We start from the raw sequence: 15,401 nt of genomic DNA, 5'->3' as shown, positions 1-15,401 counted from the left end.
AATAATGCTGTGGACTTGACCAGAGATGCCCCTGACCCTGGCATCTGAGAGGCAACATACCATCTGGGGATCTCATTTTCATCAACAGAACATCCTTTCTGTTGCCATAACCTCTGAATCCTCTATCATTACAGCTCTCTTCTTCTCCCCATTTCCCTTCTGAGCCACAGAGCTAGACTCAGTGCCAGAGGATTGACCACCCTGCAGCTTTCCTCTGCCAGATCTTTCCCCCCAACGGTATCCAAAGCGATATACCTGCTGTTGAGGGACCAGCCACAGGGCTACTCGGTACGGGCTGCCTATCCCCTTTCTCCTGGCAATCACCCGGTTAACCTGTGTGCTGCACCTTGAATGTAACTACCTCCTTGTATGTCTTGTCTATCTAACCCTCAGCCTCCCGAATGATTTGGGGTTCATCCAGTTCCAGCTCCAACTGCTTAACACACTCTGTTAGAAGCTGTAGCCAGATGCACTTCTTGCAGGTGTAGTCTTCAGGGACACTGGAGTTCTCCCTACCTTCCCAAATCCCACAGAAGGAGCATTCTAGTATCCTGTCAGGCATCTCCACTGCTTTAAATGTGCAATTAGGAATAAAAAAAGAATGTAACAAAAAGAATCTACCTACGGCCTTGCCTCTCTCCTCACCAAAGCCTCAATTCCCCACTCCAACAACGGCCACTCCACTTTATTTTGCACAATCCAATGTCTCCTGAGGACAGTGGTGCGCAAAATGTGCCAACTGACCTGCACACTTCTTTTAAGCTCCCTCTCCCACCAAGCAATTCAGTGTCTCCTCAGGACTGTGGCGTGCAATATGTGCTGACTGCCCCACTCGCTTCGTTTAAACTCTCTCTACCTCCAAGCAATCCGGTGTCTCCCCGGGCCTGTGACGCACAAAACTTGTCCAGAATTAGCTTAAATAAATGCCCCCCAAAGAAAATGACCAGAGCTAATTTTAACTTTGTAAACCAGGATGAAACAATAATTGGACAAGATTTATGATGAACTACCAACTCGTTGATGCTCATTTTCACTGAGCAAATTAAAATTAACAACCTGTTCTTCTGTATTTCCCAGTGGTAAAATAACTCTGCACTTACTCTATTTCCATTCCTACTTGTTCCTTTCTCTTTCCACATGTTGATGGACTTACTGTGAATGTGCAGCAGTTTCACGTGTGTGTGTGTGTGTGTGTGTGTGTGTGTGTGTGTGTGTGTGTGTGTGTGTGTGTGTGTGTGTGTGTGTGTGTGTGTGTGTGTGTGTGTGTGTGTGTGTGTGTGTGTGCGTGCGTGCGTGTGTGTGTGTGTGTGTGTGTATGCACACGTGTTGCACATGTTCTTAATAACACCATTGGATATGTTTTCTTCCATCTCTCTGTTTTGTCTTTTCTGCTTTTAAATAATTTATCTCATTGAAAAGTGTAAGATCTTTTTGGAGATGACATGGTGCTAATTAATAAATTTTACCTCAGTAAGATATTTCAGTGGGGTTTTGTAATTAAATAAAGAATGACACGGGGTCACGCAGAGAAGATATTAGGATAAGGATCCAAAAGGTAAGTTTGCAGAATAATACTAAAGGAGGAAAGAGAAACATGGGAAGTTAGAGAGAGAATTGCATTGTTTAGGGCCGAGGCAGCTGAAAACACAAACCAAAAAGAGGAGTAATTAAAATCAAGGCTGCAAATAGAGGTTAAGTGGAGGAACACAGATAGTTCAGTGTTATAGAGCTGAAGGAGGATGCAGAATTAGGGAGAGTCAAAATGAACCAGGACTACAAAATGCAAATAACAGTACAGTGTCTTGAAATCAGTGTATTTCTGGCAGAGGCTAGCAAGCTTTTATCCAGGATCTCTCTGTATTTAGCAGGATTTATCTTCCCATCAATCCTGACCAGATTTCCAGAGTCTGCTGCCGAAAAGCATCCACATAGCATGATACTACCTCCACCTTACTTTACATTCTTTTAACTAACTGTTGTATATTGCCCACCAGACCATCTGGTGTTACCTGGCTGATGAGCAATATTACATTTACGCCACACGGGCTGCTTAGTTTTGAGGCCAAAAAGATCTATTTTAGTCTCATCTGACCACAAGACTTCCTTCCATATCTTTACATTATCTTCGAAGTGATGCTTTGCAAAGTCTTTACAGGCAAAGATACGTTTTTTTTAGCCAGGGCTTTTTCCTTACCACTCTTCCATAAGTACCCTTTTCATGCAAGGCCTTAGAGATTGTGGAGCCATGAACTTCATCTCCAGGTGCAGACATTGACTTCTGCAGCTCTCTCAGAGCAACAGTTTGTGCCACAGTAACCTCTTTTACAAGTGCCATTCTTCCCCGGTGACTAAGTTTAGAGGGACAGCCTGACGCAGGCAGTGTGGCTATGGTTTCATATTTTTCTGCTTTTTAATGATGGACTGCATTGAACTCCGAGGTATGTTCAGTGCCTTTATGATGGTCTTGTACTGTTCCCCAGATTTGTGATTCTCTGCTGTCACTTGTCTAGAATGCTTTTTTGTCTTCATTTGGTTTGGTCTGTTGAAAATCTACCATGCTTTTGGACCTGATAGAGAGAGGTGGTATTTATATTATGGAATTTATTGAAAACAGGAGATCCTCCAATTTTTTACATCAATAAATTGAGTGAGTTGGTAAGGTAATATACAGTATTACCCAATGAAAGTTGGAGTAGTAATTACAAAGGGGATAAATACTTTTTCCAGTCTCACAATTTTAATTTTTAATTTTTAGAGAATTGTTAACAGGTTTTGAAATTTTTCTTTTGATTTGATATGATGCAAAATGTTTTGTGGATTAGCTCAAGAATCCTACATCAATATATTTTACATTTAGAAAATAAGACAGTAAAATTTGAAAATAGTTATGGTGGCTGAATATTTTTTGAAGGGACTGTATCTGGAAGATAAAATTGCTTTTTGCTGGAATTCTTTATTTGAGCTTAGTTTAATGATGCCTGATAACCAATAGCATAACCACTCTGCATCTATTAGATATCACTTCTGAAGCGCACATACAATATATGTGTGACATCAGTTTTTGTAATGCAGTATCAGGTGATTCTGCAGTGAGAAGTAATTTATCTTATTTTTTAAACATTATCTTTTGTGATAATACAAGTACATCTTGATTTTTTTTTTCTTTCATGACAGGCCTGAATCAGCAAGTCCAGATCATGCAAGCTCAACAATTGAGAAGGAACTTTCTGCCCTTGATGCAGAAATGACACAAAAGTTAGCTGAGCTCAAGGAACAACAACAGCAGCAGCTGCTGAACCTGCGACAGGAGCAGTATTACAGTGAAAAATATCAGAAGCGCGAACACGTTAAACAGGTGGGAACAAGTGCTGTTCAGTATTTTGTGTCCTGTAGGTATGCAAGTTCAGATTTTGTTTGCAGTCATTTTGATTGTTCTTTACAAACGAAGATCTTTCAAGTGGGCAATTACTAATAAATGTAGTGCATGTTAATGGATGTGCTGATGGTGATAATGTGGTGGAAAAGTACAGTTTGGTTAGAACTAAAATTCACTTCAGTCTCAGTCACAAATAAGCAGATGCTGCTCATTTTAATCCTTGAGAATGTTAAATTCAGGCAACTAAGCTTGCAATTTTAGCCACAGCCACAATCAGCCCTGTAGACAGGGCTGGGTTAATAGAGCTGACCTTCATTCAAGAGTGGCACAAGGTGGGGTGTGGAGGATGGGGGGAGGGCAGGGATAGCTTGAGGACAGTGGTCATATTGGATTTCGACTTGGACGTATTCCTGTTCAAACAGTTTGGACACAAAGCAGAAGAAGCTGTATTCAGTTCATGTGTAGGTTTGGCTTCATCCAGAAAGCTGACCCTGCTACTTTTGTAGTATCCAGGCTTGTTCAGTGTAGGAGAGCATGAGATGCTGAAATTAAATCTAGATCTATTCCTGAGGCTAGCCTGAGTCAAAGTCATTCTTTTAACTAACTGTTGTATATTGCCCACCAGACCATCATTTGAACACCACTAGGTTCAGGAACAGTTACTACCCTTCAACCATCAAAGGGGAGTACTTCACTCAATTTCACTTGCACCATCATTGAACCGTTCCCACAACCAATAGCTCACTTTCATAGACTCTTCATCTCATGTTCTCAATATTTATTGTCTATTTCTTCATTGTTGTTATTATTATTATTGATTTATTTTTGTATTGGCACAGTTTGTTGCCTTCTGCCCTCTGGTTAAACACCCAGGTTGGGCAATATTTCATTGATTATGTTATGGTTATTATTCTATAGATTTATTGAGAAAATGAATATGGTGCCATATATGTATTTTGATATTAAATTTACTTTGAACTTTGATTTACTCGCCACCCATGTATGTCTTCAAGAAAGTAACGATCAGCTACCTTCTTGAGATGCATGTCCTTCATTACTTAGACCTTGCACAGCCGAAGTACTGGTGATGGGTTTCCAGGGTAATAATTGAAGGATTGCAGTTACATTCCTTTGTATCTTATCCCCTTGTTTGTCATTCTAACTCTCTCAGCTATCTCAAAGGTCTTCTCGTGCAGTTAATATTCAATTGGAGCGAATATTGATGCATATACATTCACAACAGAAGGTGGAAGAGGTTGCCAGCTTGAAAGATGCTGTCAATCTAACTTGAACAAGTATCTGCAGCGTATTTAGTATTGGTATTCACTGCACCAGCAATGCAGGCTGTTTTGTCCTATATGTATCAAACTTCTTGATAGTTGTTAAGTAGAGCGTGTTTCTGATTTGTGCCTTGTGGATGGTGGAGAGATAGTCAGTTGCCACTGAAAACTTGATCTTTGACCTGCACTTGTGGCCATGATGCTTATGTAGAAAGTCAAGTTTCTGGTCAGTGGTGATCTCCAGAATATTGATGATGGAGATATAAAGAAGGTAATTCTATTAGACACCAACAGAAGAAAGTTAGTTTCTCTCTTCACCCCAGTGCCAAATCTGCAATGGGTGCAAGTGTTGAAGAAATAAAGCTAGGGTAGAAGCTACCTGCTTGCCCTCTGAACCAAAATAAAGACACATCTAAACCGGGTGATCTTTGTGTTGAGACCTTGAAGTAAATGTTGGCCTAATCTCAAATAGCAGGGACATCTAAAAAAAAATGTTGTATTTTCAGAGGAGGCACCCTGCGGGTGAGATGTTATATACCCCAGGTTGGATGGCATTATTTGAAGAAGACAACGGTCTTTGACCAAACAGTTAGGAGTACTAAATCAGATTTTCTGTTCCCTTATCAAATTTCAGTTTGTGCAAACTAGTTAGAATATTTTTCTGAACTTCAAAATAAAGTTCATTGTTGTTCACGTTTGTGGGGCATCTTGTAATCATGAAAGTTGTTATATAGTATTAAGTACATTCCCTCTTTGTCACCACAAGCAATGCACTCCCTACTCTTGCAATGGATGTCCTTATACTTGCATGGGTTGTTCTCCAAAGCAGTAACAATCTCTCTTTAAGCTAAGACTGAAAGGAATGTTCCTCATGACTGTTGTCTCACATTCTCACATGGCCTCAGGGTTTAAAAGAGATTGGAAATTTCATTCAATTTTGGTTAATTTTATATTATGACAGTAGCTGCTGTATGCTCATACTCACAAGGAATAATATTGAGATCATACCAGCCCAGATATTTGCAGCATCCATGAAAGGAAACTTATTCCCACTAGACTGGGATGAATACAAGTTATAGGCATTATTGTTGCCAAACTTATTTCTGCAGCTACCACCCATTAAGTTCCTCTGCACTCCCACTGTTGTGCATTGTTACAGACGTGATTCATGCAGTTCAGCCTGAGCCACATCGTGATTGACAGATTTCCCGAAGATAATTTCTCAAAAATAATTCCCTCTGCAGGCAGTGCAGAATGACAACTCAACGTCTGTTCTCCAGTGAGACAGCTTAAAACGGCACTGAAACCAATTCATCCAATGTACTTTAACTCACTGTTTCCTGAATATTTTTTGCTGAGCAATATTTTTTGGTTCTATGGCCTCTGGAGAAATTAAAAGCAATTGAAATTGTGAACCGACAAAGTTACCTTACCACTTTTTGGCATCTGTTGCTGCGTGCTCCCAAAATTGCATGGTCCCTTCTCCAATCTTCTGGTCATAACTTCTTCCCATTAATTCTTTACTAGTGAAAAGCTTCTTCTCAAATCCTATTAACCTGATCTTTTCAGTACTGGCTCTGGTATCAGTACCCAATATCTATCTTTCTCTTGCTCCTCACTCCTTAATCTCCACCGTGAGTTGTTCTCAGTTCAATCTCCTGAATTCTGTTCAAGCCTGTTGTCCACCCCCACCTTCTCTTCACATTAACAATTCATTATTGGTGGATCAAATTTGAGTGTTCTCCTTATTCTCCTCATAAAAAATAAGGAAATTTGATTTGATCTGCTGCAATATTAGTCCAGATATTGCAGTTGCAGAGAGCCCAGCTGCATCTGTCCTTGGTTAGGTTACTGTTGTGGCCTTGAACTCCAACCTATAGTTTTTGTCCACAGAAACCCTGAAGATGTGAGCTGGTAACAGAGAAATCAAGGAACCAGGGAGTTAGCCAGTGTCTCTCAAGGATTAAAAAAGTAAAGATAGAAAGAATGGGGAAAACCTAGTGACAATACAGGTAGATGAAGGAAATAATGACTGGGAAAAAAAGATAAAGATACAGTAAATAAAAAGAAACAGAAAAATGAAAGGAAAAGAAAAATAAATTACTATGTTTGAAACATTGCTGAATGAAATTCCGAACTTTCACTAATCAATTTATCGGTGAATGAGACTGATAAGCAATTATTAACACTTAATATGACATAAAGTTAATCATACATGAGCAGGCAAAGCTTAATATGCAGTCAAGTTTAATAATTAATTATTGATCAACTAGCAAGTTTCTTAAACCTGATCAATAGGTTGGGGGTGAGATGCTGTTTACACAAAGTTAATGGAAGAGCACCATATTTCAGATTGTAATGTTTGGACATCTGTATACCAGCTCGTGTACTGAGGCTGAAGAATTGCACCACACTTGACAGTAAACTCAGTTCCATTGTGCTTGCATTATACTGAAATATGACTGAAATACTGAAATATACTGAATTTTACTGAAATTTTACTGAAATATAAAGTTAAACAAAATGTTATAAAGGACATTTTGGAAGTTAAATGTTAAGTAATTTTCTTCATTATAAGTGACACTGCTGTGAAGTTCACCCACCATTGATAAGCACACTTTGTTTTTTTCACAGCTGGTACAAAAGCTCACAGAGGTCGCTGAGGAATGCCAAACCTACCAGTTAAAGAAGTTAAAAGAACTCTGTGAAAAGTGAGCCTCCTACGCCATACGCTGATATCTTTATTATCATAAATCTCAAATCATAAATAATCATCATCTCAAATCATAAATAAGAAGTAAATAGAATTTCTGATGTTTAATTTTCAGGGAAAAGAAAGAATTGAAGAAGAAAATGGACAAGAAGCGTCAGGAGAAGATCAGCGAGGTGAAATCAAAAGACAAAAACCAAATGGAGGAGTGAGTCTTTCAATCTTTTATGAGTATATGCATTGTTGTAATAATTAATGTAAACTCTATGGAGGTCTATGATCTCTGCAATGTTGCCAGCAACGATCTATATCTTAATAAAAGAAAACAAATTGTAAATAGTAAACACAAGAAATTTTGAAGATGCTAGAAATCTAAATAAACACACACAAAATGCTGGAGGAACTCAGCAGGTCAGGCAGCATCTACAGAAATGAATACACAGTTGATGTTTCAGGCCAAGATCCTTCTTCAGGACTGGGAAGCAAGGGGGGGGGGGGGTGGGGAGACACCAGAATAAAAAGGTGAGTGGAACGGAAGGAAAATAACTATAAGGTGATAGGTGAAGCCATGTGGATTGGAAAGGTAAAGGGCTGGAGATGAAGGAATCTGGTAGGTGAGAAGAGTTGAACATAGGAGAAAGGAAAGAAGGAGGGGACACCAGGAGGAGGTGATAGACAGGTGAGAAGAGGTCAGAGTGGGGAATAGAAGAAGAGGGAATGGGGAGGGGTAAAAATTGCCAGAAGAAGAAATCGTTAGAGGCTACCCAGATGGAATATAAGGCATTGCTCCTCTACACTGAAAGCGGCCTCATTATACCACCAGAGGAGGCAATAAACCAACATGTTGGAATAGGAATGAGAATCAGAATTAAAATGGTTGGCAACCAGGAAATTCCACTTCTGGCAGATGGAGCAGAGGTGCTTGACAAAGCAGTCCCCCAATTCATCACAGTTCTCACCAATGTAGAGGGGGCCACATTGGGAGCACCGGATACAATAGATGACCCCAACAGATTTGCAAGTGAAGAGTGGCAGCACCTGGAATGTCATTTTGGAGCCCTAAATGGAGGTGAGGGAGGAGATTAGTGGTCAGGTGTAGCACTTCGGCTGCTTGTAGGGATGTGCCAGTAGCAAAATTAGTGGGGATGGACAAATGAAGAAAAGAAACACTGAGAGATGGATCCCTGCAGAAAGCAGAGTTGGGGGAGAGGTAAAGATGTGTTTGGTGGTACAGTTGTATACTGCATTCTGTACATATGTTGATAATATATGTACCTTGAACCTTGGACCTTGGATCTCTTTGGAGATGGTGGAAGTTGCGTAGAATGATGTGTTGGAAGTGGAAGCTCATGGGTTGGTAGGCTAGGACAAGTGGAACTCCATCACTGTTCAGGCTGGATGAGCACGGATGTCTGGGAAAAAGAGATGCAGGCAAGGGCAGCATCAATGGTGGAGGAAGGGAAACCCCGTTCTTTGAAGAAGGAGGACATCTCTGATGTCCTGGAAAGGAAAGCCTCATCCAGGGAACAGATGCAGCAGAGACAAAGGCACTGAGAAAAAAGAGTAATATTTGTAATTGTAAATTGGTTGATTATTGTAACTTGTGCAGTGAAAAACCTGTCCTTCCTACTGTCCATACAGATCTGTTCATTACAGTGGTGCATTAAGGTAGAACAATAGAAGAGAACAGGATAAACTGTTACAGTACAGAGAAAGAGCAAGGCAGGTAGACAGTGAGGTGCAAGATCACAATTAGGTGAAGAGTGCATCTTATTGTACCGGGGAAGCGTTCATCCCCAGCACCATTGATGTAAATAGAAGCATCTGCACCACCCCTGAAGTCAATGACCATCTCTTTTGTTTTGCTGACATTGAAGGAAAGGTTGTTGTCATGACACCAGGTCACTAAGCACTGTATCTCATCCCTGTACTCTGACTCATCATTATTTGAAATGCAGCCAACAACCGTATCATCTGCAAACTTGGAAATGGAGTTAGAGCAGAATCTGGCCGAGCAGACGTAACTGTACAGGGAGTAGAATAGAGTAAAGGGATGAGGATGCAACCTTGTGGGGCGCCAGTGTTGAGAATAACTGTGGCAGAGGTTTTGTTCTATCCTTACTGAATACGGTTTGTTGATTGGGAAGTCAAGAATCAGTTGCAAAGGGAAGTGTTGAGTTCCAGGTTTAGGAATTTGCAGATGAATTTGTTTGGATTTATAGTATTGATATTATAAAGCCAGGAAAAATTCTTAAGCACCTGCATTCCCATAATGCACCAATTGAATCACTCCAGGGACTTGAGTTAAACCATTTTTAGCAGCCTACTATCCATCTTTTCCAATGGCCAAAATTTCTGTGAAAATCAGAAGAGTTCCCCACCTAAAACTACTGCTTTTGCAAATGATTAATTCCTTTGGACAGCAAAAGGCAACTTTTGAGTGACTTCTGTGGAACTAAATATCTTGGTTAAACATTTCCTGTAGCAGAGAATGAAACTTCTAGGAGATTTTAATTTAACTTGAAAGCAACATTTTCAATTCCAGTTGCTACAAAGTTAATGAAGATAAAGTGGTCTAAATCCCAAGCAGTAGAAAACAAAATGGACCTTTTTAATTTGAAGAATTACCATTTGAATCTATCATTTCAAGCCTTTTTAAAATTACATTTGATTCTTCTTCAGTCATATTTAAAGAAAGAGGAATGCCTTTAGCACTGTTCAAAGACTTGTTTTTTTGATGCAGGGGTTAATGCAGTCTCTGAATAATCACATTAGTTTGGTGTCCATGAGTCACCACATTGTCCTCAGCAAGCAACTCCCACACTTCAATTAAATACCTCAATCAGTGGACCTGATATTTAAAATGGACATGAACAGTTCTAATGCTTTATTCACCTCAGACAAATGGAACTCATTTTCTTCAATACAGGGCACAGCTATAGATGTAGGGTTGCCTGTTGACAGCTCCCAAGCTTATCTTCTTTAATCATTGTGTTCTCACAATGAGCCAGAGGGCTTGCCGTCATCCTGATGAAAATTGCATGTAACCATTTTATGGCCTTATTATTCTGAACCCCATGCTTGTGATGGAGCACCATTTTGGGGAAAAGTAGACATAGAAGAGATCTTGGGGGAATGTGGGCTGTTTCTTTCATCAGTGGCTTGAAGTGTCTTGCTTTCACTTCACCGAGGTAGCATCCAATTTCTCCCCCATGTAGTTACTTTCATCAGTCACTGGCACAAAAAAATGCAGACATTGTATAACAGGTGGGTGTAAAACCTTAGGTTACCATCATAGATGTTTCCTTTTCATGAAAATGTGTGCATGGTCACTGTTGGCTATAATCTACAGTATTGACCCTTTTGTGTGTACCAAGTTGATTTTAACCATCCAATAACAGTATATTGTAGAGGTTGGAAATCTGGGAAAGAAAAAGCAGGATATGCTGGAGATATTCAGCAAGTCAGAAATAGGATTAATGTTTCAAATTGATGACTTAAGTTGAATGCAAAAATGTGAAAGTAAAAGGAGTCTTAGCATGCAGGTAAGGGTGTCTGGGGACACAACTGACACTGGAGGTGCTGCCTGACCCGCAGAGTTCCTCCAGCGACGCACCAGATCCCAACAACTGCAGCCTCTTCTGTCTTCAAGGGTATTTGGGGGTGTTAGTAAAAATTAAAGGGAAGGTCGATGTGATGGAGAGGTTGGATTGTGGAGACAGGAGAGATTAAATAGTAAGCATGGTGATGGATTACTTAGATCTAACCATGATGTGGTTCTAATTCAGTGAACATTATAAAAACACATTCTTTTAATAAGTTAAGAAGGCGATGTTGAGAAGAAAACAGTGGGAAATCAAAACAAAATGTTCAAAACACTCTGCAGGAATAAATAGCTTCTGTGCAGAGAAAAACAGAATTATAGGCAGCTTGGGGAGGAGATTTACTCAAATCACCTTTCACCAGAAGTGGAGAAAGCTAAAAGAGAAACACGTCTTATATTACAAGAAAGGGGGAGAGGAAAAAAGACATGTGATATAGTGGAAATCAAAAAAGACACAAACGGAGGTGCTTCTGGCTGAAAGAAGGTGGAAGTTTGTCTGGAGAAAGTACACATGAGAAGCAGTGAAAAAAAAAATCAGAAATGATGAAACAAAACAGCTCAGGACGTGGCTTGCTCTCAAGTTGCACTTTATTGATTCAACAAGACCTATCAGAGGGTAACTCCTTTCTCTGTGTGTTGAGTCCTATCTGCAATCTTTCCATTAGCCATTCCTTGCTGACTTGAGCTGCCAGGTGTTGTTGCATAGGCCCACGTCTCCTTCAGTGATAATCCCAAGCTAACCTTGCCGAGGCCCACCTTTCCAGCCCGGGGTCCAGTAGACTCTGTCTGTGCGGTCTGATCAGCAGCAGGGCCTTCAACAGCACAGTGAGGAAGCCCTGTCCCAAAATTCCTCCAAAAGTGTTCACAGCTGGCAGAGCCTCATCACCAAAGTTGTGAGGGATTTTAAATAAAACTCAAATGTCTCTGACATCCTGATATTTTACAAATCATTAAAACTAAGATATGGTGAACATGGGGAGGGTATTTCTAATAAAGGGAGAATTGGGGACAGGGCCGGTGGGGGGGGGGGGGCGGGGGAGCACAGTCTCAGAATAGAAAGACATTCCTTTAGAACAGAGATTGGAAGGTTTATATCAAGAGGGGAAAGATTAAATTGGAAGTTTTGTTTTTGTTTTTGTTTTGTTTGTGGAATAAGCCAAAGGAAGTAGTAGAGGCATGTACAATAACAACTTTTGAAAGATAGTTGCTGTTCATAGATAGGAAAGGATAATAAACCTCAAGAATGGTTGAAAAAAGATAAATATTTTAATGAATATACTGCTGGTGGCTGGTAAAAAGACTCTTACTAGGAAATGGTTATCACAGGAGAGCCCAACTTTAAATACATGGATGGAAATTACAATGGACATTTACAAAATGGAGAAGATAACAGCATCTGTTAATCATAAGTTGGAACACTTTGATTCATACTGGGAAAATGGTTTAACTACATAATGCCTCATAGGCCTGATTTAATCCTCACAAATCAATGAATATGTTGTAAAAAAAAAAGATCACTCCCTACTTGTACATAGTTTTCTCCTTTCGCTTATTCTTTCTTTCCTCTTTTTTATAAGTGTATACCTCAGATAAATATTTGTGGCATATATGACTATATGATATATATGTACAATATCTGAAATATTTATTTGATGATGAATTTCAATTAAAAAATAAATTATAAAAAAAGGAAAGGATGAGAAAATGATGGTCCAAAAATGGGCGATCGGAACTAGCTAGGATCGGTGTTTTGGTCGTCATAGATCAGTTGGGTCAAAGGGCATGTCTCCGTGTGGCCTGACTCTTTGCCTCTAAGTTACTGGATGAGATTTTGCTGGCCATCTTTCTGATGGTCGATGTACTACATATTATTGCAGAATGTTGCATTAATAGAAGTACTCTGCTTAGATTGTGCTTCATTTCTGCAAGGTTCTCCTTCCTGTATGCCACAACTTAAGTGATGAAACCATAGAATCCCTGGAAAAATGCCATTAGTGGCTTTTTATAGTGCTTTCCAAGTGTTCGTGCAACTTTCTGAGGTCAAAGGAGGAAATGGAGAATTCACCGCAAAGCAGAATTTTTTAAATCCCTAAGGAATCTATTTTAAAATTGTGGCTATTTTATGAAGCAGAAGTTAAAGGAAACAAAATAATTTGAAATGTTCTACATTCCACATTCATCAACCCAACAGGCCAGAATGATAGCCACAACTTATTTTTTCTCTGTTGGGGATCATAGGTCTGTAAACAAATTGAATGTAGCCACTTAAATAATTGACAAATAAAAGTCTCCAGAAGTTTTGATTTCCTGGGTTGCAACTGTGCTAATGGAAATCAAAGACTTCACAAATTGATTGTTCCACATTCAATAAATTTAGTTCTGAATTGGAGCTAATTGTGGAAAAACTAATTTCTATTGAGCATCTAAACAAACTGCTGTGCAATTAAGGGGGAGATTTTTCGTTTTCATTTGCGCATGAGTTTTTTTTTCTGCTTAGCCTGTTTCTATGGGAACTGTAATGTGAATTTCATTGCTCAGTCTCTGGAATGCATTCATTGCACTTTAACCCCAACACACATCTGTTCAGTTAGCAATATAACAGCTTAATATAGGCGCAGTCGATGATCTGCCTTGCTGTGTACTATGTGAGGCTAGTGATTTTAGATTGCTCATATGCATACAGGCTTTATTAGTTTACCGAAGAAAGGCTATTTATTTAACTCACTGAGTACAGTTTTATGTTTTATCAAGTTTTCCCTATTGTTCCTCATGGTTAATGGGAGGCATTTGGCATGCTTGGACTCAGTGGTGGGGGTTGGGGGAATTGACCAACTAAACCTTTTATTACATGGAATATTTGTCCTGTGCCCCATTTTTGACTGTTTTAATCTGTCCCTGTCCCTGTAAAATTCAAAAACACAAGAGATTCTGTAGATGCAAGAAATCCAGAATAACAGACACAAAATGCTGGAGGTCAGGCAGCAACCACGGAAAGGAATAAAGAGTCAACATTTTGGGCCAAGACCCTTCATCAGGACGTCAACTCTATTCCTTTCCATAAATGCTGCCTGACCTGCTGAGTTCCAACGGCATTTTGGGGGTGTTACCCTGTAAAATACAATCCTATTCTCACCCTCCATTTCCCAACTGAAATATTTTGAAAGAATTAATTATTCTTTCTAAGGATGCTGGTTTCTTGTGTGTAATTTTGTCATAAATGATTAATGTTGTTTTATTCATTTGGGAATGATGGCAAACTTCTTGAATTGCAAGTTCAGTGGCCTAGATTGGATTATTATACTAACATCATTTCAAAGTTTCAAAGTAAAATTGTAAAATTCTTAAACACGAGATCATCTGCAGATGCTGGAAATTCAAGCAACACACACAAAATGCTGGTGGAATGCAGCAGGCCAGGCAGCATCTGTAGGAAGAAGTACAGTCGACGTTAAGGGTCTCGACCCGAAACGTCAACTGTACTTCTTCCTATAGAAGCTGCCTGGTCTGCTGCGTTCCACCAGCATTTTGTGTGCGTTGCTTGTAAAATTCTTGCGGGCATACTCAATACATCCAATAACCATACTAGGATCAATGAAGTTCCTCATTACAGGTTGTGGACATTCAGATAGCACAAATAACCCTTTTTTTTTAGGAAGTCCTTGAATGTATCTGCATATTGCTGTGCTAGAGATGAATGAAACCATGTGAAAAAAAAATGTTTGATAAAAGCAAAGTAGCTGACCAGGAATGTGTGACTAATTACTGACTTGTTGCAGGGAAAAGACGGAAATTATTAGAGCCTACATCCATGAAGTAGTGCAGTCTATCAAAAGGGTAAGTACAAAGTACTTTCATACACTTTCCCCAGCTGAAGCTTTGTGTCACATTGACCCTTTTTTTTAAAATGACTATTTGCTATTATCGGAAGCCTGTGCTTGAGAATAGAGCCCATATCTATTTTTATTTCTGTATAACTCATCCATGTGAAAGATACCAGGGTCAGAAGTAAGGATCCTGTAAGGACTATTTGCACACTCTGAATGTATCAAGATCACAGAATAGTTTTTATTGGTTGAAGGAGTGATGCCAAGAGGGTACACACCTCACTTGTGTTCTGGGATGATCACTCTCTCTTCATGTTTAATTCAAGTTTGAAAAGGACACTAAGATATGACATAAATGTGAAATGAGCTCAACATGAATACAAAGTGTGAGTTAAAACTACACAAGCACATTTTCTAAACAAGATCACAGAGTGTTTTAGGTAGTGGTATATTATTATCAATTGGGGGACTAGTAAAGCCAGGAGGGGCCATGAAAAGTCCTGGGCAAATAGGATTAAGGAGAATCCCAAGGCGTTCTGTACAAACATCAGGAGCGAGATGATAACTAGGGAAAGGGTAGGGCCACTCAAGGATAAAGGGGGAAACA

At 39.5% G+C, this 15,401-nt stretch overlaps 1 protein-coding gene across 2 annotated transcripts in view; it reads left to right on the top strand.

Moving 5' to 3' along the window:
- Positions 1-15,401, top strand: part of plcb1 (phospholipase C beta 1) — a 950,430-nt gene that overhangs the window by 871,905 nt on the left and 63,124 nt on the right. For both annotated transcript variants that reach the window (XM_073051321.1, XM_073051322.1), the window contains exons 28-31: positions 3,175-3,355; positions 7,291-7,367; positions 7,485-7,574; positions 14,747-14,804. In XM_073051321.1, coding sequence (XP_072907422.1) covers positions 3,175-3,355; positions 7,291-7,367; positions 7,485-7,574; positions 14,747-14,804 — 406 coding nt within the window. The remainder of the gene's footprint in view (positions 1-3,174; positions 3,356-7,290; positions 7,368-7,484; positions 7,575-14,746; positions 14,805-15,401) is intronic.

Source organism: Hemitrygon akajei, chromosome 7, assembly GCF_048418815.1.
Source record: "Hemitrygon akajei chromosome 7, sHemAka1.3, whole genome shotgun sequence".
Lineage (NCBI taxonomy): Eukaryota > Metazoa > Chordata > Chondrichthyes > Myliobatiformes > Dasyatidae > Hemitrygon > Hemitrygon akajei.
The sequence above is the reverse complement of the archived record's forward strand: the minus strand, read 5'-3'. Positions and strand labels throughout refer to the sequence as shown.